Source organism: Oncorhynchus keta, chromosome 23 (genome assembly GCF_023373465.1).
Source record: "Oncorhynchus keta strain PuntledgeMale-10-30-2019 chromosome 23, Oket_V2, whole genome shotgun sequence".
In the NCBI taxonomy this organism is placed as follows: domain Eukaryota; kingdom Metazoa; phylum Chordata; class Actinopteri; order Salmoniformes; family Salmonidae; genus Oncorhynchus; species Oncorhynchus keta.
The window spans coordinates 26,423,494-26,450,612 of NC_068443.1; the positions used below are offsets into that span (position 1 = coordinate 26,423,494).

The 27,119-nt window shown below is 43.9% G+C and overlaps 1 protein-coding gene across 3 annotated transcripts in view; it reads right to left on the bottom strand.

Moving 5' to 3' along the window:
• Window positions 1-5,773: 5,773 nt before the first annotated feature.
• cdh18a (cadherin 18, type 2a) overlaps window positions 5,774-27,119 on the bottom strand; it is a 52,255-nt gene continuing 30,909 nt past the window's right edge. For 2 of the 3 annotated variants that reach the window (XM_035799968.2, XM_035799969.2), the window contains exons 5-12: window positions 14,974-15,141; window positions 14,303-14,490; window positions 13,731-13,987; window positions 13,429-13,565; window positions 12,026-12,147; window positions 10,556-10,670; window positions 6,962-7,234; window positions 5,774-6,541 (exon numbers count right to left, since the gene is read on the bottom strand). In XM_035799968.2, the coding sequence (XP_035655861.1) occupies window positions 6,015-6,541; window positions 6,962-7,234; window positions 10,556-10,670; window positions 12,026-12,147; window positions 13,429-13,565; window positions 13,731-13,987; window positions 14,303-14,490; window positions 14,974-15,141 (1,787 nt within the window). In that variant the 3' untranslated portion in view covers window positions 5,774-6,014. The remainder of the gene's footprint in view (window positions 6,542-6,961; window positions 7,235-10,555; window positions 10,671-12,025; window positions 12,148-13,428; window positions 13,566-13,730; window positions 13,988-14,302; window positions 14,491-14,973; window positions 15,142-27,119) is intronic. The other variant, XM_035799971.2, reaches the window with a different exon arrangement.

Genomic DNA, 27,119 nt, shown 5'->3' on the forward strand with positions numbered 1-27,119 from the left:
TCGTGATGTATTCCTGATCCTGATTTGTGATGCATCCCTGAGCCTGCTACTGTGATATATCTCTGAGCCTGATTTGTGATGTATCTCTGAGCGTGCTATTGTGATGTATCTCTAAGCCTGCTATTGTGATGTATTCCTGAGGCTGCTATTGTGATGCATCCCTGAGGCTGCTATTGTGATGCATCCCTGAGCCTGCTATTGTGATGCATCCCTGAGGCTGCTATTGTGATGCATCCCTGAGGCTGCTATTGTGATGTATTCCTGAGGCTGCTATTGTGATGCATCCCTGAGGCTGCTATTGTGATGCATCCCTGAGCCTGCTATTGTGATGCATCCCTGAGGCTGCTATTGTGATGCATCCCTGAGGCTGCTATTGTGATGCATCCCTGAGGCTGCTATTGTGATGCATCCCTGAGCCTGCTATTGTGATGTATCTCTGAGCCTGCTATTGTGATGTATCCATGAGCCTGATTTGTGATGTATTCCTGAGGCTGCTATTGTGATGTATCTCTGAGCCTGCTATTGTGATGTATCTGTAAGCCTGCTATTGTGATGTATTCCTGATCCTGATTTGTGATATACTCCTGAGGCTGCTATTGGGATGTATCTCTGAGCCTACTATTGTGATGTATCTCTGAGCCTACTATTGTGATGTATCTCTGAGGCTGCTATTGTGATGTATCTCTGAGCCTACTATTGTGATGTATCTCTGAGCCTGCTATTGTGATGTATCTCTGAGCCTGCTATTGTGATGTATCTCTGAGCCTGCTATTGTGATGTATCTGTGAGTCTGCTATTGTGATGTATCTCTAAGCCTACTATTGTGATGTTTCTCTAAGCCTGCTATTGTGATGTATCTCTAAGCCTGCTATTGTGATGTATCTCTGAGCCTGCTATTGTGATGTATCTCTAAGCCTGCTATTGTGATGTATCTCTAAGCATGCTATTGTGATGTATCTCTAAGCCTGCTATTGTGATGTATCTCTGAGCCTGCTATTGTGATGTATCTCTAAGCCTGCTATTGTGATGTATCTCTAAGCCTGCTATTGTGATGTATCTCTAAGCATGCTATTGTGATGTATCTCTGAGCCTACTATTGTGATGTATCTCTAAGCCTGCTATTGTGATGTATCTCTAAGCCTGCTATTGTGATGTATCTCTAAGCCTGCTATTGTGATGTATCTCTGAGCCTGCTATTGTGATGTATCTCTAAGCCTGCTATTGTGATGTATCTCTAAGCCTACTATTGTGATGTATCTCTAAGCCTGCTATTGTGATGTATCTCTAAGCCTGCTATTGTGATGTATCTCTAAGCCTACTATTGTGATGTATCTCTAAGCCTGCTATTGTGATGTATCTCTGAGCCTGCTATTGTGATGTATCTCTGAGCCTGCTATTGTGATGTATCTCTGAGCCTGCTATTGTGATGTATCTCTAAGCCTGCTATTGTGATGTATCTCTGAGCCTGCTATTGTGATGTATCTCTGAGCCTGCTATTGTGATGTATCTCTAAGCATGCTATTGTGATGTATCTCTGAGCCTACTATTGTGATGTATCTCTAAGCCTGCTATTGTGATGTATCTCTGAGCCTGCTATTGTGATGTATCTCTAAGCATGCTATCGTGATGTACCTCTGAGCCTGCTATTGTGATGTATCTCTAAGCCTGCTATTGTGATGTATCTCTGAGCCTGCTATTGTGATGTATCTCTGAGCCTGCTATTGTGATGTATCTCTAAGCCTGCTATTGTGATATATCTCTAAGCCTGCTATTGTGATGTATCTCTAAGCCTGCTATTGTGATGTATCTCTAAGCCTGCTATTGTGATGTATCTCTAAGCCTGCTATTGTGATGTATCTCTGAGCCTGCTATTGTGATGTATCCCATGTGATCTCTCCATTATTGATTTTTTTTCTACATTTATTTATAATAATTTTGCAGACACTCTCATCCAGAGCAACTTACAGTAGTGAGTCCATAAATGTTCATATTTGCTCATATTGGTCCCCCACAGGAAGCTAACCCACAATCCTGGCGTTGTAAGTGCCATGCTCTACCAACTGAGCCACACAGGACTGGGGCTGGGCAGGTGCTGTCTTCTTGTCATAGCGTCAGTCTCCATCAAAGACCCCACCAGCATCCTGTCTGAACCACGTGACTTGCTCCTGTGCCTCCCTCCCTCCCCCTCCCTCCCTCCCTCCCTCCCTCCCTCCCTCCCTCCCTCCCACCCTCTCTCACCTAGTGTGGAGACAAGCCAGAGAGTAATCCTTCTGATTCCTCCCGCAGATGCACCTGTGTCTGTCTGTGTTCAGGCCAAGCACCCAGAAAACCCTGCACAGTGCACTCGCTTCCATATCAAAGAGCCAAAGTCCCCTCAGAGAAGGCTACTCCTACCTAAGGATTCCCTGTAATCAACAATGTGCAGATAATTTGAACTATTGCCCTCGCCTGCAATAACTTCATTGGAGAAGTTGAGCGTGAGAAATAGCACTAATATGATGCCTGACTGCACACGCTGCTACAAAAATACTTAATTATGTAAGATAAAATTGTGCACATCCCGTATAGTACATCTTAGTGGCTCGTATACCTTTCTGCACTTCTGTACATTCTACTTTGATCATTGAAAATATGTATACAGCTGAAACATCTTGCCCACCCAGATGGTGTTTATGGTATCGATAGATGTTTTCCTCAGCCAGGGTGCCTTAGGGATGTGTGAGGATTATGCAAAGGTTTACTGCGGTATCAAACTTGTCAAGATCATGAGGTCCATTTGTGCTTCAAACAGCCCACTCCAGGGTATTCCATATGATGGGGAAAGGAATGTGGGTGTTGATGAATGGAATTCACAGATTGAGTATGACGGTTGGAATACAAACAATCCTCAAATGAATTACCTCGCTGAAGACTGATGGCATGGCAGAGTCAACATGTAACAGCAACATATTTTCTCTGGAATGGTGGGCCAGACCCAATTATTTAATTTAGCATTTGTACATTTTAGTTATTTAGCAGACGAAACAGGAACAGGGTAGGGTTAAGGGTTAGGGTTAAGTGCCTTGTTCAAGGGCACATCGAAGGATTTTTCGCCTAGTTAGACCAGCAACCTTTTAGTTACTGGCCCAACACTCCCGCTAGGCTACCTGCCGCCTAGTTTCTACCACTGTATTCGGTTAGGAACACAATCATTCCACGTAAGTGTGTCTTATTAGATCATAGAAAGCCATGATAATTATAAATGTTAATTTTCATGAATTATAGCTTAATATACCATATATTTTCAGGTGGTTCTGTCAGTTGTTCAACAAAATGATGGAGAAACACAACATTCCCCAAGACACAGTGACCACCCCTGTATCTCCAGAGAAAGGATAGTGTTTCCCTCTCATCCATCAATAATGATGGCCAATTATGTAGTTCATTATGTCTGATACCAGCAGTCATGTCTATCAGAGCATGGAGAATGTCTATGCCTTAGCTCCTGCACCACTGTAGCTGTCAAACGCAGCATGGGAAATTACAGCACACCGGCTCTGGTCTGTGTAGTAGAACAGCTCATCACTGTTTGATTCCCCCAACTATTTATGCAGAGGGGGACCAAACGCCATGTGACATTCTACATTCGTTTACGTTCTACTTTTGTAGCTATTAGCACGTCTAATCAATTTTGCACAATAGGAGGGTGTGTAGCTACAGTGTACAGCGCAGTCTGAAAGAAAATGATAGAAATTCTTCATATTTTTCCAGCCAGACAGGATTCAGGAGCAAGAGTAGCTTGTCTTATGAGAGAGAGGGAGGTAGTGACAGGTGCTGTAAAGCAGTATACATTTCTAAATTCCCCTAGGTAAACATACTCAGAAACCCTGACTATTTTAAGCTTGTGGCAACAATGACAAGTTCTGTTCAATGCAGAAGTGAATTTCTATTGGATTTATAACACCTCGCCTTTATCAAGCGAAACATTTGTTTTGGCTTTAGATTTTATTTTCTACATTAATTATTTAACAGTAGGCCTATTAAAATAATGGATACTTTTATACTGATTGGAGCTTATGAAACAGCCACTAGAGCAGTAGAATGGCAGGGAAGCTGGATCTCAAGTCCAAATGGAACTGTGCAAAGATGAAAAAGAGCAAAAGTACATTATTTCCTGCAATAATTATGTTCACTTCCTAAATGCCAGTATCTTGAATGCTAATTAAGAGTAGCATTAGCATTGGTTGTTAAGTCCAAATCACACAGTCTGCTTTCATGTTTTATGGAGAGAGGGTACAGTCGATGACTGGTATCAGGGCTTCATTCTACTATCTTCATTGGGATGGATGGACATACTGAAATAAAACATAGGTATGCTTTTTACATGTAGCTACAGTATTTGTTTAGTTTCTCCTCGATATTGAATGATAACACGCCAACATCCAATCGGTGACAACTATTACGTAGCCTACATGTAATGTAGTCTCTAACTGTAACAGCTGTAACAGTATTTTTCATGGCCAAATGAATACAATCATTAATTGATGAGGGAGTATATAGCATCAGATAACACTGAGACACAGGATGTATTTGAAAATATTCACTGGGACTTACCAGGATTTCCCCTTTATCATTGGCTCTGTTGATCCGACAACTTTAAAGCAAAATTGTCATAGCAGTTCATTGGGTGCGTTTCCTTTTTCCTTTGTGGGACGTAAGTAATCAAATTTCTGATGGTGGCCGCAGAGATGCTATTTACCCTCCATAGCCTTTAAACATCCTTCTCTGATAGAATGCAATTATATAGTAATGCATTATTCATCATTTCGCCACCACTATGGCAACAAAATGATTATCTATGTTGTGGTCACAGTTGTTTTCAAAAAGGAATAAGTACACACACATCTCCCCTAATTACCTTGCTGTGAATAAGTGGCACAATAAGAATGTTTGCAATGCAGCATATATTGTACGTGTATTATTGTAGGTGGGTGTGGAATGGTGTTATGGACTGTGTGGCTGTACTGTCATATTCAAAAGTGTGACAGACGTGGGAGTCACGTGTTAACATTTCAATGGGATATATAAGACGGTGTGAGTAAATGGACGAGCTCTGACTTGATGACCTTTCTTCCTGTTTGATGTGTATCATCAGAAAGTTAAACATAGATTCATATTGTCTGTAATTCAAATGAGATTTCCCCTCATCGCCCGTTATTATAAAGACATTAAGGAGCGGTTTATTGTTCCTTTATTTATGGAGCCGGGCTCTCGTGGGAATTGATCAAGTCTGAGCAGGAAACAAGACTGTTTCACAACTGGTTTATAAATCCCAGCTCCAAAATCAAAAGCTGTACACCAAAGCATTTGGATCCAATTATCATCCATAGAATTGTGTTGTTTCCCAATTAAAAGTTGATCTGCTCCTGTGATGTAGTTTTTCTTCTCGTGCACCAATTTACATTGGTTAACTTAAGAAAGAGTTGAAAGACCTCGGAAGGTTACTGTAGTACTTCAAGACTGTGGGGTCAGCAAGCATAATGATAAGAACAGGGTCCGCATTCATAAAGCGTCTCAGAGTTGGAGTGCTGATCTAGAATCAGTTTAGCCTTTTAGATCATAATGACTACAATCATACGGACAGAGAGGACGTGATCAAAGATCAGCACTCCAACTCTGAGTTGCTGTATGGAAACTGACCCAGATACTTACCACAACGGTACTAAGGATACTCCTGTGGGACCAGACACATTATACAATATGACACAAGACTTGCACGTAAATTCACTTATCTGAAATCACTGCACTTTATTCATCAATAAAAATATACACTTGGGAAAATCGTTTTCTTTTTATACCAACTTCATAATTTGTTTTTCTAAAAATATTTAAATAGTTTCCTCCACTCCACTTGACAGAGACCAGTGTTAAATGACAGTCAATTCCACACAAAAAAGGATCAAGTTGTACAACTCAAATAGCTTTGTATCGCTAGGTTAACCTTAAACTGGTTAGAAGAGGAGAGATGTTTTACATTAGGGGGTTATGGTCTGTTCTGTCTCAGAGAGTTCTGTCCCAAACAGTCTGGCCTGCATGTGGCCCTCCGGCTCCCAGTCCTCCAGGTCACTGTAGCTGAGTTCAAGGGGCAGGACCTGGGCCAGCCCCAGAGAGCTGACTGACCCCGTGGGTGAGCCGCAGCCCTCATACGCGTACGTCTGGAGGGAGTCATAGGGTGGTCCGCTGGTGTCCTTGTCAGCGTCTACTACTCTCTGTCTGATGACGTGGTGCATGTCCTCTGTGTCGAGCAGCACAAGAGACGGACTCTGGGGCCCGCAGGCCACCAGCCACCCCTCCTCCCCAGACCTTACCTCCCGCCGCAGCCTCCTCTGTTCTGCCCCGGCGGGGTTCCGCAGCGCTGCAATGTCAAACGCCTCCGTATCCTCCTCGCCACCGCCCTCATCATCGTATGTGACCACGTTCTCCCGGATGTCCTCCTCAGAGATGATCAACGGCTCCTTCTTGCCCTTTTTGCTCCGCAGGAGGACAAATAGCACCACGATGGCTACAGTACAGGACATGTCAGAGGAGAGGGGACAAGACCACAGCAACTTACAATATGTCATTACACTGCACCAGTCTAAAGGTTCAAAACACACACCTGGTTCTCTGATGGCAACGACCTGCAAAGTGATTTGAGAGGGGACTTGTGGCCTTCTGCTGCAAGAAACAAATCAGCCAGAGGTACTCCTTCAGCTGGTGTGAAGCCTTTCAATATTTCTACCTCTAGGCAAGATAGAGCCGCCTCTCTCTCACTGTCTCTGTCTCTGTCTTTCTCTTTCTCTTTCTCTTTCTCTTTCTCTTTCTCTTTCTCTTTCTCTTTCTCCCTCCCTCTCTTTCTCTCTCCCTCTCTTTCTCTCTCCCATCTCCTCTCCTCCACGTGCCCCCTACCTCCCACCCCCTTTCGACTTCTCTTGTCTCTTACCCAGCAGGATGATGATGCAAAGCAGAATTGCGATAAAGGCCCCGGTGCTCAGGCCAGCTGTGGAGAGGAAGGCCGGGACTTGGCAGGTCCTCACTCTGTTGCTGCTGCTACTGCTGCTACCTCCTCTCTGGCAGACACACACTCGGAGGGTCAGGGTGGAGGTGCTGCTCAGGACGGGCTCCCCCCCGTCCCTGACAACCACAGGAAGCTGGTAGAGATCCTGCTCCGCCTGGCTGAACTGACGCCTCCGTGCCACGATGCTGGCAGTGTTGTCTGGAGTGGAATGACAAGAGGTTGAAAATACACTGGATGTATTGTATTGACAAAAAGTCATTATAAGACTTGATACAGACATGACTCCAAATGCAGAGTATTTTTCCGTTAAAGCCAAAGAACAACACAAATGGAGCACACATTTTCTTTAAATTCAGTAAAGAAATTCGGTAATATCATACATTCTATTCCACATGGAGTGTACAAAACATTAAGAACACCTGCTCTTTCCATGACATAGACTGACCAGGTGAATCCAGGTGAAAGCTATGATCCCTTACTGATGTCACTTGTTAAATTCACTTCAATCAGTGTAGCTGAGGAGGAGAAGACATTTTTTAAGCCTTTTGAGTCATGGATTGTGTATGTCTGCCATTCAGATGGTGAATGGGCAGACAAAAGATTGAACAGGGTATGGCAGTAGGTGCCAGGCACACTGGATTGTGTCAAGAACAACAAGGCTGCTGGGTTTTTCCACACTCAACAGTTTCCTGTGTGTATCAAGCATGGTTCACAACCCAAAAGACATCCAGCCAATTTTTTTTATTTTATCAGGCAAGTTGACTGAGAACACATTCTCATTTACAGCAACAACCTGGGGAATGATTACAGGAGGGGGATGAATGAGCCAATTGTAAACAGGGGATTATTAGGTGACTGTGATGCTTTGAGGGCCAGATTGGTTAATTTAGCCAGGACACCAGGGTTAACCCCCCTACTCTTACAATAAGTGCCATGGGATCTTTAATGACCCCAGAGAGTCAGGACACCTATTTAACATCCCATCCGAAAGATGGAACCCTACACAGGGCAGTGTCGCCAATCACTGGGGTATTGGGATATTTTTTTAGACCAGAGGAAAGAGTGCCTTGTACTGGCCCTCCAACACCACTTCCAGCAGCATCTGGTTTCCCATCCAGGGACTGACCAGGACCAACCCTGCTTAGCTTCAGAAGCAAGCCAGCAGTGGTATGCAGGGTGGTATGCTGCTGGTTGACACAACGGTGGGAAGCATTGGAGTTAACATGAGCCAGCATCCTTGTGGAACACTTTGGACGCCTTGTAGAGTCCATGCCCTGATGAATTGAGGCTGTTCTGAGGGCAAAGGGGGGTGCAACTCAATATTCGGAAGGTGCTCCTAATGTTTGGTATACTCAGTGTGTATTGTATACATTTGTATTTATTTAGGTTATCCTTTGATATACTTTCCCAAAATACACCATCTAAAGGAACTGGCCATGACCTGTTTATACTTCTGAAATCACATATGCAACAACAGAGAACAGAAAAATACAGAAAACCAGCACAACCTTTCCCTGAGATATGAGGAGTGTTCTCCAACATTGCAGAGGATGCCCATAGTTCTCCACTCATTCCCGCTGCTATCTATAAGAAAGGACTGGGAACAGATAGCGAGTGCCTCTTCAGGCTTTATTAACACTTGCCAAAAGTACTCTATCCAGGCCAGCACAGCTGCTGCGACAGCATTTCTCATTCTGAAGAGGCTCCAGCAGATTTTCCATTTTCACGGCCCAGAGCCATGCATTTGTATGCACAATCACGGCCCGCGTTTTCACAATGCAGATTCATTTTCCCCCAGGAACACAGAGCCATGATAAAGCATGTCACTTGGGATGGTAAGAGACAGGAGAAGAGAGGTGGGTGGGGGGTCAACCCTTGCATCATTCGGGATATCAACAAATGTATTCCAACAGAGCGAGCCCATGGGAAGGTGCATAGGAGGAAGAGTTCATTTACATAGGATTCCAATTAGCATGCAGGGGCCCTGGCCCAAAGGCTTCAAGTCAAACTTCATTACTTTATCTCTTTGCCCACCGCAAGGAAACAGGTAAACAAGAAAGAGACAATATCTCTCATTCATCCTCCACTTGGGAGACAATAGAATATAAAGCCACCTCCATGATTTTTTCTTCCTCCAAATTATTATGATTACAGCAGAGAAAATCAGAGATAATTATCTCTCTCTCTAACACAACCTCACTGGAGAGTAAGCTGCTGTATGTCTGTAAGATTCCTCTGCATTCTCAAGGCATTTCTGGCTAAATAAATAATGTCTATCAGCTGGTGAACAGCAGGATATCGTCCAGATAGTACCACAGCACACTGACTACACACTGACTACACACTGACTACACAAAACATTAAGAACACCTGCTCTTTCCATGACAAAGACTGATCAGGTGAATACAGGTGAAAGCTATGATCCCTTATTGATGTTACTTGTTAAATCTACTTCAATCAGTATAGATGAAGAGGAAGAAACTGGTTAAAGGAGGATTTTTAAGTATTGAGACTGTTGAAACGTGGATTGCGTATGTTTGCCATTCAGAGGGTAAATGGGCAAGACAAAATATTTAAGTGCCTTTGAATGGGGTATGGTAGTAGGTGACAGGTGCACCGGTTTGTGTCAAGAACTGCAACGCTGCTGGGTTTTTCATGCTCAACAGTTTCCTGTGTCTATCAAGAATGGTCCACCACCCAAAGGACATCCAGCCAACTTGACACAACTGTGGGAAGCATTGGAGTCAACATGAGCCAACATCCTTGTGGAACGCTTTTGACACCTTGTAGAGTCCATGCCCCAACGAATTGAGGTTGTTCTGAGGGCAAAGATTCCACACAGCCTGAGGGAGCTAATGTATCCTACTTCTACCCAATCAGTGCACTGAAGCAGCTGTGTTCCTTTTAGCTCTATCCGAGGAGTACTACCTGGTGCTCCTGTATGTGTAAACATAGGCCTCATGACACTTCAGTGGAAATGTGGTTTCACTGAACAAGCGCGCCTGAGGGAAAATAGAGCCATTTGGGGAGGAGATAAAAACCAAGTACTAGGCTACACCACCACAAAGAACACAGAGCACTGATACAAAACTCAGTGGAAGCTCACTTCCTCTGTCTGGTATCATCCTGATTGCCGTGATCCGTCTTGGAAGTCTACCTTAATCTCGAGATTCTCCCTGATCTGCCAAAGGAGCAATTGGGTTTTCAGACAAGGAAAAAATAACATAACAGTGTTCTCTCTGAATTCAGCCAAGGAGCCTTAAGCTAAAATGAGGAAGAGATTAAAAAAAAACATTGTCTGTTACCAAGGAAACACAACTGCAGGTCCTTCCATTTGATATTAAAACGTCTCCAGGGAGGAGAAAGTGTAAATGGGGGGTAACTGTTTGACAACAAAAATCACTAGATATGATAGTATCTGCCACAAATATCTGTCCACACACATATCCTTTGTGGCGGTTCAACAAAATGCAGTGTACTTTTTAAAATTGCCACAGAAAGCCACAGTAACCAGCCAACCTTCGTTAGCCTTTAAGGTGAAGTTAGGATTGACTGGGAGATCACTTGGCAGAGCAAAGGAGAAGCGTCCATTCGCAAAGTTATCCATGTCTGATGGCCTCACTGTCTGGATCACCTGTCAGAGAAGAGTGAGAGGAGTGAGGGGACGAGAGGGAGAGGAGTGAGGGGACGAGAGGGAGAGGAGTGAGGGGACGAGAGGGAGAGGAAAATGGGGGTGAAAAACGTTTTTACGTCACACGTATGTATATACAGCCTTTTGCTCTATTAGGAGCTAAATATAATAGGAATAAGTCAAGAAATTCACTGCCCATTATTATTATTATTATTGTTATATTATTATATTATAGTAATGACTATCGATCAGTACATGTGTTTCTCCTCCTTCCCTTTCTGTTGGCCATTCCATGTGTACATGTGCCATTATTTCACATGCGGCCTTTGTTCCAGCCAGAAGTGTAGATCAGAGGTGGTGGATATGACCTGTCTCCAAGAGCACTGTTCCTGATATTTTGTCAGCTCATTGAAGGAAGTTGACTTCTACCGGCTGAGAGTTAAAAATGATCATATGGACAATGCACCAATTATAGTGGATCCTAACCTGGCGACCTACACACGCGCTTTAGCATTGTCAGTCTATAAGAGACATTCCTGAACTTGTGGTACCGTACAGTAATACGGGAATCCATAGAAATACAGAATTAGCTGTCAAGAGGCTATTTGAATATGAATCATTGTATGTCTCCCTAACAAAACAACTAGTTCTAAACAAAATTATATTTTCTTTCCTTTCGATGAACATAACAGCACATTTGACTATAAATCAATTCAAATTCTCTGAAAGATCATTGAAGTTACTCTAATTTGTTGCAGTGTTTGAAAAAGCCCCTTGACATGTCATCTTAGCATGCATCATCTGTCGCCTTTAGCCAGCAAACTGATTATATGCTGCAGTCTGTCTAGTAATCTTCATTCAACGGGGGAAAATATGAAGAGAGAATGCTATTGTGATATGAATCTGAGCAGTCGTGGTTGGCTGGACACGGGCCAAATTTGAATGAGAGATGATAAACATTTTCTGCAATCCGTCTCTGTTGCGCTTAATGCAGCTCCTATCTGCTTGTGGAGACATTGGTACATGCTGAATAATTTATAGGTTCAAGAGGCTGCAAAAGTCTGCTGCACCACAGATAAATCCATTCCTGATGGTGTCAAACACACAATAAAGGCAGAGTGTGTGTGTGTGTGTGTGTGTGTGTCTGTGTGTGTGTCTGTGTGTCTGTGTGTCTGTGTGTCTGTGTGTCTGTGGGAGAATGTGTGTGAGTGCATTCATGTGCGTGATAAGAGGTTTTAAAAGACAATATAGTTGAATAAGGGAGAATATGAGTTCATGGGAGAAAAGGTGGAAGAGAGAGGGAGTAAAGTGGAAAAGAGCAGGAAAGAGGGAGGGAGGTAAAAGTGAAAGATACTCACCTGTCCTGCCCTGGAGCTTTCACACACAATGATTTCATCATCTCTTGCTATGTAGGGAGCATTGTCATTTACATCCAACACCTGGATTGTCACAGGAACATGGCTGACGTGACTGGGATTGTCTGAAAATAACAAACAAACAAAGATCAACATGTATAAAACCATGGAATTAAATACAACCCTTTTATATTGTATCTTTTAACCCCATATGTCATTTACTGCCTTAATTGTTGCTGGACCCCAGGAAGAGAAGCTGCTGCCTTGGCACCAGCTAATGGGGATCCATAATAAATAGGAAAACAAATGTAGAAATAAGCAAACAACGTCCCAAGCCATGGCATGGCATTTTCAAGACATTGTTCTAGGCCTATATATTGTTCTGTCCAGGGTTCATGCCAAGCACTCATAGTGATGTACTGTACATCCATGTTTTCTCAGAGTATCTCTCCATCAATTAAGGTCACATCCCCACTGAGCCTCCATCCATTTGTGTATCTCGTGTTAGTCTCCTGAGGTTGGCCATGTTGCCAGGTGAAGTGTAAATTCTCTTTGAAAGGTGACCCGGTCACTCAACTAAACTCCTGCTGCCTGGCAGCACACTACACTCCCTGACGCTGCACAGAGAAATCATGTTCCTATTAAATGTGGGATACATAAATCATATTTTCCCATTTCACTCATCCATAAATTACAGCCACAACGACCACCAACCAACAACTAGAGTCATGACAGGAGAAGTACTAACCCCAAGCTACAGCAGTAGGCAGAATGTAAAAGAGACATGCTGTGTGGTTGCACAGTAGTTTGTCTCACTTAATATACACATAGCTAGCACACAGGACATTACAAGTGACACTTTGCTAATATACACTATGCACTATATGTATAGTGTTTATGTATGTCATGAATTCCCTCATTAACACACACCAATCTCCAGAAAGGTGCGGACTGGTTTTCCCATTAATTAAGGTGACTTAACACAATCAGCGCAGCGTCGGCTGGCATTTATCGATGGCCAGTTCAGTCCATTAGCTGAACACTATTGTGCAGAAAAGGGTAAAGGAAAGAGTAATTGCTTAGATAAGCGTCAGTGGAGGGGGGGAGAGGAAAGAGGGGGAGAGGAAGAATTGATTGACTCGACCACCTTCAGCATCACACTGAGATGTTACACCTGCAGCCCCGCATCAATCCCACAAGGCACTGCTGCCTGTTCATTTTCGAGAGCCATGTGTTTTAATGCTGATACATGTGATTAAAGTGACATCGCTAATGCAGTGTCAGAAGCATATTGTTTTCTCCATGTTGAAAGTCATAATAAAGTCCTCGTTAATTAAAAGCAAAATGATTTTAAGGTAAGATGACTCCTAGTTAAGGATCCTCCACTGTGTGCTATGTTTACTTACCAACCTCTGATGCCATCACAGTGATGTTGTGCCAGGCCACATCCTCTCTGTCCAGACTCCGGGTGGTCTTAATCACCCCGTTATTCACACTAATGGTGAAATACACCTGCTCCTCTTCACTGTGGTCTACAAAATACCTACATGTAGGAGAGAGAACAATGACAATAGAATGAATGAAATCAAGTTGTTTGAATTGAATATCAAGAAAACATCTGACTTTCAACATGCAAAGGTCGAAGCTTTGAATCTTGTGATGGTGTTTTGGAGTCCAACAAAATGGCCGCCTCACGCATGTCATTTACCTTATAGGGCTTTTGGTACTGTCAGGGTCCTGAGCCGTCACTGTGCCGACCTCTGTTCCCACAGGGGAGTTCTCATACACGTCCATGATGTAATAGTCCATGGAGAAGACAGGCGGCTCGTCCACGTCTCCAATGATGATCCGGAGAGTGGTGGTGTCTTTGAAGGGGCCCAGGTGGGAGAAGCGGGAATCCAGGTGAGTGTTCACTCCCTCTATGTGAAGTGTGTGGACTTTCCTCTTCTCATAGTTCAAAGGCTGCTGAGGAAACCGACAATCAATCCTCTTTTTAAAGCCATGCTTTTTTCCCCCCTGTCCTGCTTCCATTGGTATTTGAGAGAACAGCCTATGTGGTACCAATGGGTACTTACTCATAGTATTAACACAATTAGCATTAGTGTGGCCTAAGGGTATGTAATGGTACTACTTATTTTAATTCATCCCAAATAAATAGTATGTATGATTACCATATAACCTTGTGGTTTCTCAGTAAACACCAACAGAACTGTAACATAAAGCACAACCACAGATGGTTTAATTTGAGCTGGAAAATGAATGTGTGCATCTCAACAGTACCTGTCTTAGTGATAGGATGCCTTCCTTCTGGTTAGTGTCTGTAGTGATGGAGAACATGGCCTTCCCCTCTGCATTGGTTATGCTGTACCTCATCTCTGCATTGACGCCCAAATCTTCATCGGTGGCTTTGATTTTACCCACAGCTTTTCCAGTCTGAGCAGACTCTGGAACGTACAGCTGGTAGTTTTCTGTAATGGGATGAGCACATGAATAAGCAAGACGTTATTATCTAGGCATGAATGATAAAGCATTTATGACTAGATGGAGAAGTAATTAGCCTACTGTTCATGCATACCATCAAGATGTAAATGTGAATAAATGGGTCAATTAATCACATTTCCTGTCTGCTTGCAACTCAACAATCATTTTCACACTACATCATACATCATGTTTGTATCACTTACAGCCACCCCTGCATTAGCAAAACACCTACTATAAGATGCACCTTGTGGAGTTTTATTTAAAAGTCACATTTGGCTGTGCAGGACACAGAAATCACTGATTCTAAGATTCTATTTCTGTGGTGCATTACTCACAGTACAAACATCGTAGTGTTTTTAAAACTCTATATAGCATTCGACTGTTTAATTCCTATGTTTTATTACAGTAGAGAATGAATATCTAAGGACAAACCGTGAGGTAGAAAAACAAACAGACATCTGTATACATACTCTGGGGGAATTTGGGAGGATTGTCGTTGACGTCTGTCAGAGTGACATTGATGGTGGTGGAGCCTGACAACCCACCCACCGAGCCAGCCATGTCTTTGGCTTGGACCACCACAGGGTAGCGCTCCCTGGCCTCTCTGTCCATGTTGGATAGGGCTGTCCTGATGACCCCTGGGGATGGCAAGAAAAGAAGGCTCCTTATATCACACTAAAATCCATAAATAAATGTATGTTAGGAGAGCTACTGTATGTATTGACAATAGACAATCAGAGAGATTCCTCTTCCACAGCATCAATCCCATCTTGGATGAGTTAGAGATGCCAGTCACTTTCAGTCACAGTACTGTATGTCACAAATATGATACGGATGAAGGCAGGAAAAGACTGCCTGACTTGTTGTACAGGAGGAGGAACATTGATTTCCTCAAAATGGGTTTCACGTACTTCACCGAAGGAAATGAACTATAAACGGTTGATAAATTCAGCCAGAATTACAACCAGCTTTCATACAATATCTGCCAACCCCCCTCATGTCTTCATCATCATGTTTTCACCTACAGTGCATTGGGAAAGTATTCCGACCCCTTGACCTTTTCCACATTTTGTTAAGCCTTATTTTAAAATGGATTGAATGGTTTTCTACACACATAATAATGACAAAGCAAAAACCGTTTTTTTGCTTTTTTTGTTGCTAATTTATATTTAAAAAAAAAAGAAATCATATTTACATAAGTATTCAGACCCTTTACTCAGTATATTGTTGAAGCACCTTCTTGGGTATGACGCTACAAGCTTGGTTCATCTGTATTTGGGGAGTTTATCCCATTCTTCCCTGCAGACCCTCTCAAGCTCTGTCAGGTTGGATGGGGAGTGTCGCTGCATTTTCTTGGCTGTGTGCTGAAGGTCATTGTCCTGTTGGAAGGTGAAACTTTGCCCCAGTCTGAAGTCCTGAGCGCTCTGGAACAGGTTTTCAAGGATCTCTCTGTACTTTGCTCCGTTCATCTTTCCGTCGATCCTGACTAGTCTCCCAGTCCCTGCCACTGAAAAACATCCCCACAGCATGATGCTGCCACCACCATGCTTCACCATAGAGATGGTGACAGGTTTTTTCTAGATGTGACGCTTGGCATTCAGGCCAAAGAGTTCAATCTTGTTTCATCAGAACAGAGAATCTTGTTTTTCATGGTCTGAGAGTCCTTTAGGTACCTTTTGACAAACTACAAGTGGGCTGTCATGTGCTTTTTACTGAGGTGTGGCTTCCGTCTGGCCACACTACCATAAAGGCCTGATTAGGGGAGTGCTGCAGAGATGGTTGTCCTTCTGGAAGTTTCCCCCATCTCCACAGAGGAACTCTGGAGCTCTGTCAGTGACCATCGGGTTCTTGGTCACCTCCCTGACCAAGGCCCTTCTCCCCCGATTGTCTTGGTGGTTCCAAACTTCTTACATTTAAGAATTATTGAGGCCACTGTGTTCTTGAGGACCTTCAATGCTGCAGAAATGTTTTGGTACCTTTCCCCAGATCTGTGCCTCGACACAATCCTGTCTCTAAGCTCTATGGACAATTCCTTCAACCTCATGGCTTGTTTTTTGCTCTGACATCCACTATCAACTGTGGGACCTTATGTAGACAGATGTGTGCCTTTCCATGTCCAATCAATTTAATTCACCACAGGTGGACTACAATCAAGTTGTAAAAACATCTCAAGGATGATCAGTGGAAGGTTGCACCGGAGCTCAATTTCAAGTCTCATAGCAAAGGGCCTGAATACTTATGTAAATAAGGTATTTCTTTTTTTTTTGTTAATACATACTGCAAAAATGTCAAAAAGCTGTTTTCGCTTTAACCTTATGGGGTATGGTGTGTAGATTGATTAGGTTTTTATTTCTATATAATCCATTTTAGAATAAGGCTGTAACGTAGCAAAATGTGGAAAAAGGGAAGTGTCTGAAAACTTTCCGAATGCATTGTATGTGCTTGTTCATTACCATATTTCAGAGATTTTTTTTTTTTTTACCTTTATTTAACCAGGCAAGCCAGTTAAGAACAAATTCTTATTTTCAATGACGGCCTGGGAACAGTGGGTTAACTGCCTGTTCAGGGCATAACGACAGATTTGTACCTTGTCAACTCGGGGGTTTGAACTTGCAACCTTTTGGTTACTAGTCCAACGCTCTAACCACTAGGCTACCCTGCCGCCCCAGATCATCAACTAGATTCAGTGGTGGCCAGTTTTTTTTTCTTGAGCTGCTGGTCAGGGGGCCAGAACAGACATGGTCGGCAGGTATCCTAGCGGTTAAGAGCGTTGGGCCAGTAACTGGTCACTGGTTCGAATCCCCGAGCGGACTAGGTGAAAAGCTATAGATGTGCCCTTGAGCAAGGCACTTAACCCTAATTGCTCATGTATGTCGCTCTGGATAAGAGTGCCTGCTAAATGACTAAAATGTGAACATAATTACAAATAATTTGTACAATTCAAATTGACTGCAAGATGCCCAAACAGATATAATGTTTGACAAAGACCTTATTATTTCAAACCTTGCTTGCATTATTTATACGATCACGTGTCTCTCTATTATGCTTGGGAACAGATTTCTTAAATTAAAGTATCTTCGAGCTGATTCCCTTTTGTTTTTACAGTCTATTATGTCCAATAATGGAAAAAAAAACATTTTTTTAATTAATCTTTTTTAGAAAACTTGGCGTGCGGCCAGTTGGGGAAGCCTGTGCTATTTGATGTACTAACACATACGTACGCTTGCCTTGCCCATCTCTGAACTATTAGCACACCACCCCCCTCCTTCTCTCTTTCCTCCTCTCCTCTCAGCTAGACCCACACCTAAACACGGTGCTCTGGCCAGAGGCTCTGCTATGTTGCATCACTCGCTTCACAGCGTTACAAAGGAGAGTGCCATCTGCCCTAATCTTACCCTAAAGACTGAACAAGGGCTAGCAGGAAAACAGAACAGATTGACCATACTGTACATCATGCACCTGTATGAGAGGGAGGCCACGGGGAAAACAGCCAGGGCATAGCTCACTCAGTACTGTAAGCAAGACATCCTTTGTGGAACAACGTCTGGAACAACCACTGCTAAACGGTGGAACACAGGGTCTGACATGTCACAGTTAACTCTGTGTGCCGTCACGCGGTGGGCGTTCAGGGGTTAGCTAGTTCTCCTGGAACACTCAGGTTTTCGCCGGTTATTGGGATCACATGGGTCACATAGAGTGCAATAAGACGACTCGTCTTAAAGAAGGTCATTTCCCAAGCTTTCGAGACGTGATAACAATAGGCGAAAGTACAGTGACACTCAATAAACAGACATAGCCTACTTTCAACCTACGAGCAGGATATGTACCCTCAGAACATCCTCAGAACACAGAACACAGTGTGAGTTTCAGAGCATCTGTGTAAAACGGCTCCACTCCAATGGCTCAGAACTTGTTTTATAGTCCTACACATATTGTAGCGGTTTCATCAGTCGGCTTTTTACCTTATGCATCCACACATCAAAAGACCAAGGTTCATCTAAATTTATATTGATATTTCAAGTGCTTGTACAACCATCAAGGCACTGAAATACAGCCGCCCAAGGCCGCAGTTAAATTACTGTATAATGCAAAAAAAAAACAATTTAAAAAAAAGAGAAAACCTTGCCACTGCTGTTGAGTATTTTATGGGCAACAATCCACAGGGTTGCCGTTCAGAAACTAAAATACTCTGCCGCTGAATGCACAAGAAATGTCTTCATGTCCTTTAACAAATGAACGAATGTGAGAAAATGAGAGAAAGAAAAAAAATGCTAACAGATACCTCAACCTGCCAGAAGAAATGATTACAGAAGTGTTCAGCCCCAGAGAATGTTATAGAGATTGTACCAAACACATTGTGGTCACAAACCACCTGTCTGGACAAGTCAATTCAGCTGTAAACACACCAATAGCACAATAATGCTAAAAAGCCTCTTAGTATTCAGCCGGTTAAAGACGAAAATAAATAGGCTGAACATGAATAAACTGAATTTAGCCCGACCAAATTACAGAATTCAGCAAATGGATCCCTTCTCATTCTGTCGAGGTTAAGGCCTCACCATGGAACCAATTCCTTCAGCTTCCATTCTCATTCTAGGGAAACAATGTAGTGCAACTGTGACAAGGAATAAAAGGCTGTTAGGCCCATGTTGTTGTGTTGCTCGCTTTCCTGTTGACCTTGGCATTCCCCAGTCATTCTCCCTCAGCTCTTAGGACCAGCCAAAGTGGGGGATGTGATGTGATGGCTTTGACTTTGCTCTTGACCCAGGGACTCTCAGAGGCACAGCCAATACTGTAGTCTCTTCTCCTCTCCTCTGAGGCACAGCCAAACTACTGTACAACAGTCCTTCCCCTCTGGATCCTCGCAAGAGTAGACAATGCCTGCTCTGCTCATTTAGCCAAGGCCATCCAGAGTTCAGGCATGTTGCTCATTATACAGTAACAACACCAATGACTGATGCAAAGTTGACATTTGATAATGCGTATTCTGGTGTAATCTGGTAGATAAAATAACCAACTTTCAGACATTTGCCCATTGTTTCTGTTATAGCATTTTATATATAAAAAAGTTCAAACATACAGTTTAGCACATTATGGCTGTATAATGCTTGGTCAGATTGGAGTGGGTGATAAATTAACTACATTTAAATAAAAAATTCTGACTGTCAGACTGTTAATATCAACTACGTCCAAAAGACAGCATGCACTTCCTTCAATTGATCAAAAGTGAAAGGTTTTATGACCCCTTGCTCACATTCAAATGGATATATCTGTGTCAACCTTTCAGGCAATGGGAACGGACATTATCCCCTCACTAAAAAAACGACAACTAGCCTCTTTAATGGGTAAAGTAGAAATTTGGTGTCCTCATTACTGTCTACACAACTTCTAATGGAGGATACGGAGGAAACAGCAGTAGCTTACTGTAGTTATGTTAGTCAGATAAGGGATGGCTAATCAATGCCATTAAATGCAGAGTCTTATGATAAAATATTCCTCTGGGTCTTTTATTTACTGCAGTCATCAATATTTCCTGACATACTTTTGTTGTCTATTGGAAGATACAGGTATACTGTTCACACTGTTTGAGTATCATATCCTCTCAGGCCTTTTATTTCAGCACCTAATCGATCTCTGATTGATTATGCTAACAATGGAGCGTTTTACAGTCATATCAGGCTGGACTGGACAGGCAAGATGCTTCATATTTAATGTCCAAAATATTTTGTGTGTATGTGTGTGTGTGTGTGTGTGTCTGTGTGTGTGTGTGTGTGTGTGCGCATTTATATGTACACACGTTCATACGTGGTTGGGGAGCAACTCACAAAACAACTGTAACTGTAATCAGTAAAAATATTGTGATCAGATTACAGATACTTCAAAAAAATCTAAAAGTTACTTCCCTGATTACAATTTTGGATAGGTAACTAGTAACTGTAATTGATTACATTTATAAAGCGTTAACACTCGCAAGGCTGTAAATAGTAATTTGTGGCCTAAGCAGAGTCCTCAGAGTATGTGCAGACCAGCTGGCTGGAGTGTTTCCTGACATATGCAATCTCTCCCTATCCCAGTCTGTTTTCCCCACTTGCTTCTAGATGCCCACCATTGTTCCTGTACCCAAGAAAGCAAAGGTAACTGAATTGAATGACTATCGCCCCATAGCACTCACTTCTGTCATCATGAAGAACTGTGAGAGGCTAGTTAAGGATTAAATCACCTCTACCTTACACAACACACTAGACCCACAACAGGAATACCTACAGTATACCAAGAGGAATACATATGTAAGAATACTGTTAATCGATTACAGCTCAGTTTTTAACACCATAATACCCTCCAAGCTCATCACAAAGCTTGGGGCCCTGGGTCTGAACCCTGTTCTGTGCAACTGGGTCCTGGACTTTCTGACGGGCCGACTCCAGGTGGTGAAGGAATGCAACAAGACCTCCGCCACGCTGATGCTCAATACGAGGGCCCCACAAGGGTGTGTGCTCAGCCACCCCCTGTACTCCCTGTTCCCCCATGACTTCATGGCCTTGCAGGTCTCCAGCCCTTATCATCAAGTTTGCTGACGACACAACAGTGGTAGCCTGATTACCAACAATGATGAGACAGCCTACAGGGAGGAGGTGAGTGCCCTCGCTGAGTGGTGCCAGTGGACTTCAGGAGACAGCAGAGAGAGTACTCCCCCATCCACATTGGCAGGACAGGGTAAAAAGCTTTGAAATAGTCCATCCACACACTGGACTCTGACATTTCTTCATTTCTTCATTTTTATTTTGGGGATTTGTGTGTATTGCTTTTTATAGTTACGTATACTGCTCTGATGGAGCTAGAAACAAGCATTTCGCTGCACCTGCCATAACATCTGCTAAATATGTGTACATGACCAATAAAATTGTATTTGATTTGAAAGTAACCTACACAAACAACCCTGAATATGTGTGGGTGTGCATGTGTGTCTTTAGGGCGTTCACGTGCGTGCGCGTGTGTAAGTGATGATCATTGGTCAGGAGCTGGACACCTCACTTCCTGATCACAGACATATGGCTGTAGTGTAGAGGCAACTGGTCTGACTGTGGGCAGACTGTGGGCTGAGTGACTGGGTCTCCTGGGCCAACCTGCTGATGGGGCCCCAATGAGTTGCTGGAGAGAGACAGGAACAGCTGGCATTACCTTGGCCATGGCCCAGGATCGGGATGCACTGCAGCTGGAACAGTCACAATCCAGCCAGGCTACTTCAAAGCTGTGTCTCAAATCAAAATCAGCATCACTCAGTCAAGTAGCCATGCAATGCAACATGGACCTTTATCAAATATACAGTATAATGACAGAACTGCACCCCCTACAGTTAAACCTAGCCAGGGTTCAGCTACGCCTTAAATCAGGACCACTCTCTCAAGTAGCCAAGCAGTGCAACACAGACATCAACGAAACCTACTGTTAATATGATAAAATGACAAAACTAGACCCATCATAATGGCAATGCTGTTGCATGGTTGCATTCATGACATGTGGTCGATGTGTGTCAATAGCACTTCAGCATATGTGACCAGAACATGGCTAGGACCATCATCTTGAGTGTTGACAGATGGTACGTACTACAGTGTCACAATAGTCTTACTGCCAAATTCCCTCTGCTTTCTTGAAACACATTGAAATACTGTTCAAGCAAAGACATCCACATCCATCCAATCTCCATCTTTACACTTTGTTCTCTTTAGCTATATGTGTTTACATCCCTGTTAGTGAGCATTTCTTCTTTGCCAAGATAAGCTATCCACCTGACAGGTGTGACATATCGAGAAGCTGATTGAACAGCATGATCATTACACAGGTGCTCCTTGTGCTGGGGACAATAATTTTTTTACATTTTTTTATTTATTTCACCTTTATTTAACCAGGTAGGCTAGTTGAGAACAAGTTCTCATTTGCAACTGCGACCTAGCCAAGATAAAGCATAGCAGTGTGAACAGACAACACAGAGTTACACATGGAGTAAACAATTAACAAGTAAATAACACAGTAGAAAAAAGGGAGTCTATATACATTGTGTGCAAAAGGCATGAGGAGGTAGGCGAATAATTACCATTTTGCAGATTAACACTGGAGTGATAAATGATCAGATGGTCATATACAGGTAGAGATATTGGTGTGCAAAAGAGCAGAAAAGTAAATAAATAAAAACGTATGGGGATGAGGTAGGTAAAAATGGGTGGGCTATTTACCGATAGACTATGTACAGCTGCAACGATCGGTTAGCTGCTCAGATAGCAGATGTTTGAAGTTGGTGAGGGAGATAAAAGTCTCCAACTTCAGCGATTTTTGCTATTCGTTCCAGTCACAAGCAGCAGAGAACTGAAACGAAAGGCGGCCAAATGAGGTGTTGGCCTTAGGGATGATCAGTGAGATACACCTGCTGGAGCGTGTGCTATGGGTGGGTGTTGCCATCGTGACCAGTGAACTGAGATAAGGCGGAGCTTTACCTAGCATGGACTTGTAGATGACCTGGAGCCAGTGGGTCTGGCGACAATATGTAGCGAGGGCTAGCCGACTAGAGCATACAGGTCGCAGTGGTGGGTGGTATGAGGTGCTTTTAGTGACAAAACGGATGGCACTGTGATAAACTGCATCCAGTTTGCTGAGTAGAGTGTTGGAAGCAATTTTGTAGATGACATCGCCGAAGTCGAGGATCGGTAGGATAGTCAGTTTTACTAGGGTAAGTTTGGCGGCGTGAGTGATGGAGGCTTTGTTGCGGAATAGAAAGCCGACTCTAGATTTAATTTTCGATTGTAGATGTTTGATATGAGTCTGGAAGGAGAGTTTACAGTCTAGCCAGACACCTAGGTACTTATAGATGTCCACATATTCAAGGTCGGAACCATCCAGGGTGGTGATGCTAGTCAGGCGTGCGGGTGCAGGCAGTGAACGGTTGAAAAGCATGCATTTGGTTTTACTAGCGTTTAAGAGCAGTTGGAGGACACGGAAGGAGTGTTGTATGGCATTGAAGCTCATTTGGAAGTTAGATAGCACAGTGTCCAAGGACGGGCCGGAAGTATATAGAATGGTGTCGTCTGCGTAGAGGTGGATCAGGGAATCGCCCGCAGCAAGAGCAACATCATTGATATATACAGAGAAAAGAGTCGGCCCGAGAGTTGAACCCTGTGGCACCCCCATAGAGACTGCCAGAGGACCGGACAGCACGCCCTCCGATTTGACACACTTAACTCTGTCTGCAATAAAAGGCCACTCTAGAATCTGCAGTTTTGTCACACAACCGGTGTGGCCCACAGGTGGCCCAAGTTTTGAGGGATCGTGCAATTGGCATGCTGACTGAAGGAATGTCCACCAGAGCGGTTGCCAGAGAATTTAATGTTAATTCCTATACCATAAGCCGCCTCCAATGTCGTTTTAGAGAATTTGGCATTATGTCCAACCGGCCTCACAACCGCAGACTACATGTAACCACGCCAGCCCAGGACCTCCAGATCCAGCTTCTTCACCTGCGGGATCGTCCGAGACCAGTCACCCGGACAGCTGATGAAACAACTGAAGATTTTCTTTGCAAACGGTCAGAAACCATCTCAGGGGAGCTCATCTGGGTGCTCGTTGTCCTCACCAGGGACTTGACATGACTGCAATTTGGCGTCGTAACCAACATCAGTGGGGGAATTCTTACCTTCCCTGGCTACTTTCCCACTGGAGAAGTGTGCTCTTCATGGATTAATCCCTGTTTCAAATGACAGCGTTGTATGGTGTCATGTGGGCGAGCGGTTTTTGATGTCAACGTTGTGAACAGAGTGCCCCATGGGGGCAGTGTGGTTATGGTATTGGAAGGCATAATCTACCGTCAACAAACACAATAGAATTTTATCGATGACAATTTGAATGCACAGAGATATTGTGACAAGATCCTGAGGGCCATTGGTGTGCCATTCATCCGCTGCCTTCACCTCATGATTCAGCATGATAACGTACGATCCCATATGGCAAGGATCTTCACACAATTCCTGGAAGCCGAAATGTCCCAGTTCTTCCATGGCTTGCATACTCAAAAGACATTTTAACCATTGAGCCTGTTTGGGATGCTCCGGAATGAAGTGTACGACAGCATGTTCCAGTTCCCGCCAATATCCAGCAAGTTAGCACAGCTATTAAAGAGGACTGGGGCAACATTCCACAGGCCACAATCAACAACTTGATCAACTCTATGCGAAGGAGATGTGTCACGCTGCATGAGGCAAATGGTGGTCACACCAGATACTGACTGGTTTTCTGATCCACGCACCCACTTTAAAAAATATATATATTTCAATTGACTGCATTGACTGCATGTTTCAAATTGCATGTTTTCAAATGGCATATTTCAAACTGTTGCATGTTGCGTTTATATTTTTGTTCTGTGTATATATACTGTATCACTGTCACACACACGCACGCCCACACGCTTGCCTAGATACCACAGCCACAAACATTTAGTAATTTTTAAACTAACTCTATTGATATTGAGTCAAATCCTTTGAAAAGCATCCTCACAGAAAATGTATTTGGTCATGGGTGGATGTTTAAAAAAAATGTATCTTCAGTCTTCAATGCAAAGAACAAGATGTCTGAGAGCCTTTTTTACAATGCGAGGATGGGGGATTAAGAATGCTAGACTCAGAACAGTGGACAGGTAGGTATCCCTTTGATACTTGATACCTTTTTGATAAGCATCTTGAACGTTACTGCAAAATGTAGATTTCCATCTAAATAAACATACCTCAAATAATGTATATTTTTATGAGATGGCCATAAACAATAACTAGTAATGCTGCATAGTTCTAGAAAGGTCTGGTCTAAAAATATTTATAAATTGCTGAGGGGTTCTTACTTTTGAGGATACAAACTCAAGTACATAAGTACACTCAAGTGCAATTATTATTGAAATAATACAAATCATATCGAATTATTTTCTATTCAACAAAAGTGGGGGAAGAGGAAGATAAATTATTTCTAAATATAGTAACAATCAAATAGTTGATGACATCCTATTAGATTTCACCTTTGTTATCACTGTAAAACAAATATAATCATAGTACGTGTCACGTTCAGACCATAGTTCTTGTGTGTTTTCCTTGTTTTAGTGTTGGTCAGGACATGAGCTGGGTGGGCATTATATGTTGTGTGTCTAGTTTGTCTGTTTCTGTGTTTGGCCTGATATGGTTCCCAATCAGAGGCAGGTGTTAGTCATTGTCTCTGATTGGGAACCATATTTAGGTAGCTTGTTTTGTGTTGGGGTTTGTGAGTGATTGTTTCCTATCTTTGTGTCTATGCACGAGATAGGACTGTTTTTGGTTTTCACATTTGTTTTTTTGTAATTTGAAGTGTTCAGTTGGGATTTATTATTAAAGAAGATGAACGCTCACCCCGCTGCGCTTTGGTCCTCTCTTTCCCAGGAAGAAAGCCGTTACAGAATCACCCACCAACCAAGGACCAAGCGGCGTGGTAAACAGAAGCAGCAGCAAAAGCAGCAGCAGGAGAAGCAACAGGTGCAGCAGGAGAAGCAGCAGGAGCAACATCAGCAGCAGTGGAAGAGGCAGCACTATTTGGAGAAGTGGACTTGGGAGGAGATCCTAGACGGGAAAGGACCCTGGGCAGAGCCAGGGGAATATTGCCGCCCCAAAGCCGAGCTGGAGGCAGCGAAAGCAGAGAGGCGGCATTATGAGGAGCTAGCACGGCAGAGCGGCTGGAAGCCCGAGAGGCAGCCCCAAAGATTTATTGGGGGGGGCACAGGGAGAGTGTGGCAGAGTCAGGAGCCAGACCTGAGCCAACTCCCCCTGTTTACCGTAAGGAGCCATGGATGTTATCGGAGCTGTCGGCGAAGCTGAGAGCTGTGTCTGAGAGGGTCGAGGAGTTATTGGAAAGAATGGAGGAGAGTGAACGGATGGGAGATGAGGAGACACTCAGGGAGGTGTTAATAGAATTGGGGAAGTGTGAAGAGAGAGAGAGCAGTTGATTTGGCGTAGGATGCAAGGCATTCGCCCTGAGGTGCGTGTCCCCAGCCCGGTACCACCAGTGCCGGCACCCCGCACCAGGCTGTCTCTCTGTCCCATCAATACAGGTGCTTCCTCCTGTCCGGCGCTACCAGAGTTTCCGCCCCTCAGTCGAGAGGCGCCAGAGCCCCTCAGTCCAGAGGCGCCAGAGCTCCTCTGTCCAGCGCTGCCAGAGCCCCTCAGTCCAGAGGCACCAGAGCCCCTGAGTCCAGAGGCGCCAGAGCCCCTCAGTCCAGAGGCGCCAGAGACCCTTAGTCCAGAGGCGCCAGAGCCCCTCAGTCCAGAGGCACCAGAGCCCCTCAGTCCAGAGGCGCCAGAGCCCCTCAGTCCAGAGGCGCCAGAGCTTCTCTGTCCAGCGCTGCCAGAGCCTTCCTCTTCTACAGCGCAGCTGGAGTCTCCCGCCTGTCTGGCGCTGCCAGAGCTTCCGCCCCTCAGTCGAGAGGCGCCAGAGCCCCTCAGTCGAGAGGCGCCAGAGCCCTTCTGTCCAGCGCTGCCAGAGCCTTCCTCCTCTCCAGTGTTGCCGGAGTCTCCAGTCTGCCCAGCGCCACCTGAGCTGCCTGTCTGTCCAGAGCTGCTAG